At 43.8% G+C, this 1,787-nt stretch overlaps 1 protein-coding gene across 1 annotated transcript in view; it reads right to left on the bottom strand.

Annotated features, from left to right (window-relative positions):
- Positions 1–1,787, bottom strand: part of nr2f6b (nuclear receptor subfamily 2, group F, member 6b) — a gene marked incomplete at its 5' end in the record, with an annotated part of 7,959 nt that overhangs the window by 2,346 nt on the left and 3,826 nt on the right. The window contains 2 exon segments of the mRNA XM_014007348.1: positions 721–967; positions 1,081–1,415. Coding sequence (XP_013862802.1) covers positions 721–967; positions 1,081–1,415 — 582 coding nt within the window.

Below are 1,787 nucleotides of genomic sequence, written 5' to 3'. Positions count from 1 at the left end.
GTAAGATTTTAGACAACTTGTGCCAACTTACGAAAAGAAATTTGACTAAATTCCTAATAAAAGTTATATATTTGGTCAATTTGTTAGCATTACAGTATGTACACACCTAAAAGAGGCTTCCAGTTGATTTTTTTATACCATCTTTAACGTAAAGGCCTCTAAAATTTTCATAAATTGGTATAAGTTGTTTAAAACCTTATATTGTGACAGGACCCTAACCTATTTATCAGCAGCTCTGCCTGCAACCGTACAGTTGAACAAAGTGTGTAATTCACACTTATAAACATGAAGTGGTTTATTTGTCTTATTTGTGAATTTTAGACTGTTTAAATTTGATTAAAACTACAGTATATCTGGATGCATCTCAGTAATCCAGGTCTTTTAAAAAAGAGTTACGTCCCGAGGACCTACATAACCTACCTTTTTTTAAATTAGGGAGTTTTCTGTTGATGTCAGTCTTTAAACTAAGGCAGGCTGCTAACCTTTCTCAGAGTTTCTTTAAATTTTGTTCAGTTCTTCTGAATTTTGCTTTAACTAAAATTCTCTATTGTTTCCCTCCAGCTTTCCCTGAGGTCAAAGGTCAGGTCAACAGATCCCCGGAGCTGTGAGGCTCCCTCACTAAAACGACTTGTTTTATTTTGGTCACAGATTAAAACTTGAGTCAGAGGTGATGGTAAAAACAATCTGCAGTATGTTTTCTGTCGCCTCACTCTGACTCACCGGGGGAGAAAAGTGCGATGGCTTTGAGGCAGCTGTACTCGGCCGAGTCCACCTGCAGCCGGTTCAGCTTGTCCACCTGGTCCTGGAAAACCCTGACCTGGTCCATGAAGGACACGACGCGCTCGGCTGACATGGGAGACGAGTGGAAGCCGGCGGCTGCCAGCAGAGGAGCCATGTGCAGAGGCAGAGCGGACTGAGCTGCGTTCAAGATGAAAAGTTCGCTCCAGCTCAGCCTCAGCAGCGCCACCTGGAAACAGAGCAGAGGACAGGGTCACCTGGAGCCTTTCGTTCACAAATTATGGGCTAAAACATATTTTATCCATCCTTATTTATTTGTTTATCTAAGAAGAAATGTCTAACCTGCTCTGAGACGGGGAGTTCTGGGAAATAAGGGATGTTTCTGGCCCACTCGATGGTGCTGAAGAGGAGGCGGGCAGCCAGCTCACAGATGCTGTCGATGCCCATGACGGAGGCTCCGCCCGCCGACGCCTGCATCTGCGCCTGGCTGTAGGGGGTGCCGTAGCGACTGCTGGGGTACGGTTCGGCCCGCAGGAGCTGGGAGATGAGCTCCGACACCGGCTGCCCGTTGAAGAAATCTGCTCCGAGGTGGCTCGGACCCGTACCTCCGAGTCCTCCGGACAGGGAGTTTGGACTGATACCTGAGTGACACGGAGGGATTCGACCCCGCTGGACYGCTGCAGAGAAACAAACACCAGAACAACTCAAACTCAGAGTCAAACCTTCAACATGTTTGCWTTAGTTTGAAAACTCTACAATAACATATGGATCCAAACTGTCACTTCTATTTATAAACTAGATTTTACTAACAAAATTGATTTACTGGCTCTTGTTTTGGGCAGGATTGTAGCTTTGTAATGTTACTTTTACAATGATTTAATCTATTAGGATCTGGGTTTTTTTTACTTTATTTTTGTTACATGTGAACGCTGTAGATCACTATTGAAATCCATTTTTCTTCCACATTTTTTGGCACATACAGCGGGTAAAATAAGCATTGAACACGTCACCATTTTTCTCAATAAATATATTACTAGAGGGGCTAATGA

This window comes from Austrofundulus limnaeus, unplaced genomic scaffold (assembly GCF_001266775.1).
Source record: "Austrofundulus limnaeus strain Quisiro unplaced genomic scaffold, Austrofundulus_limnaeus-1.0 Scaffold41, whole genome shotgun sequence".
NCBI lineage: Eukaryota > Metazoa > Chordata > Actinopteri > Cyprinodontiformes > Rivulidae > Austrofundulus > Austrofundulus limnaeus.
Note: the sequence above shows the minus strand (reverse complement) of the source record. Positions and strands in the feature narration are given on the sequence as shown.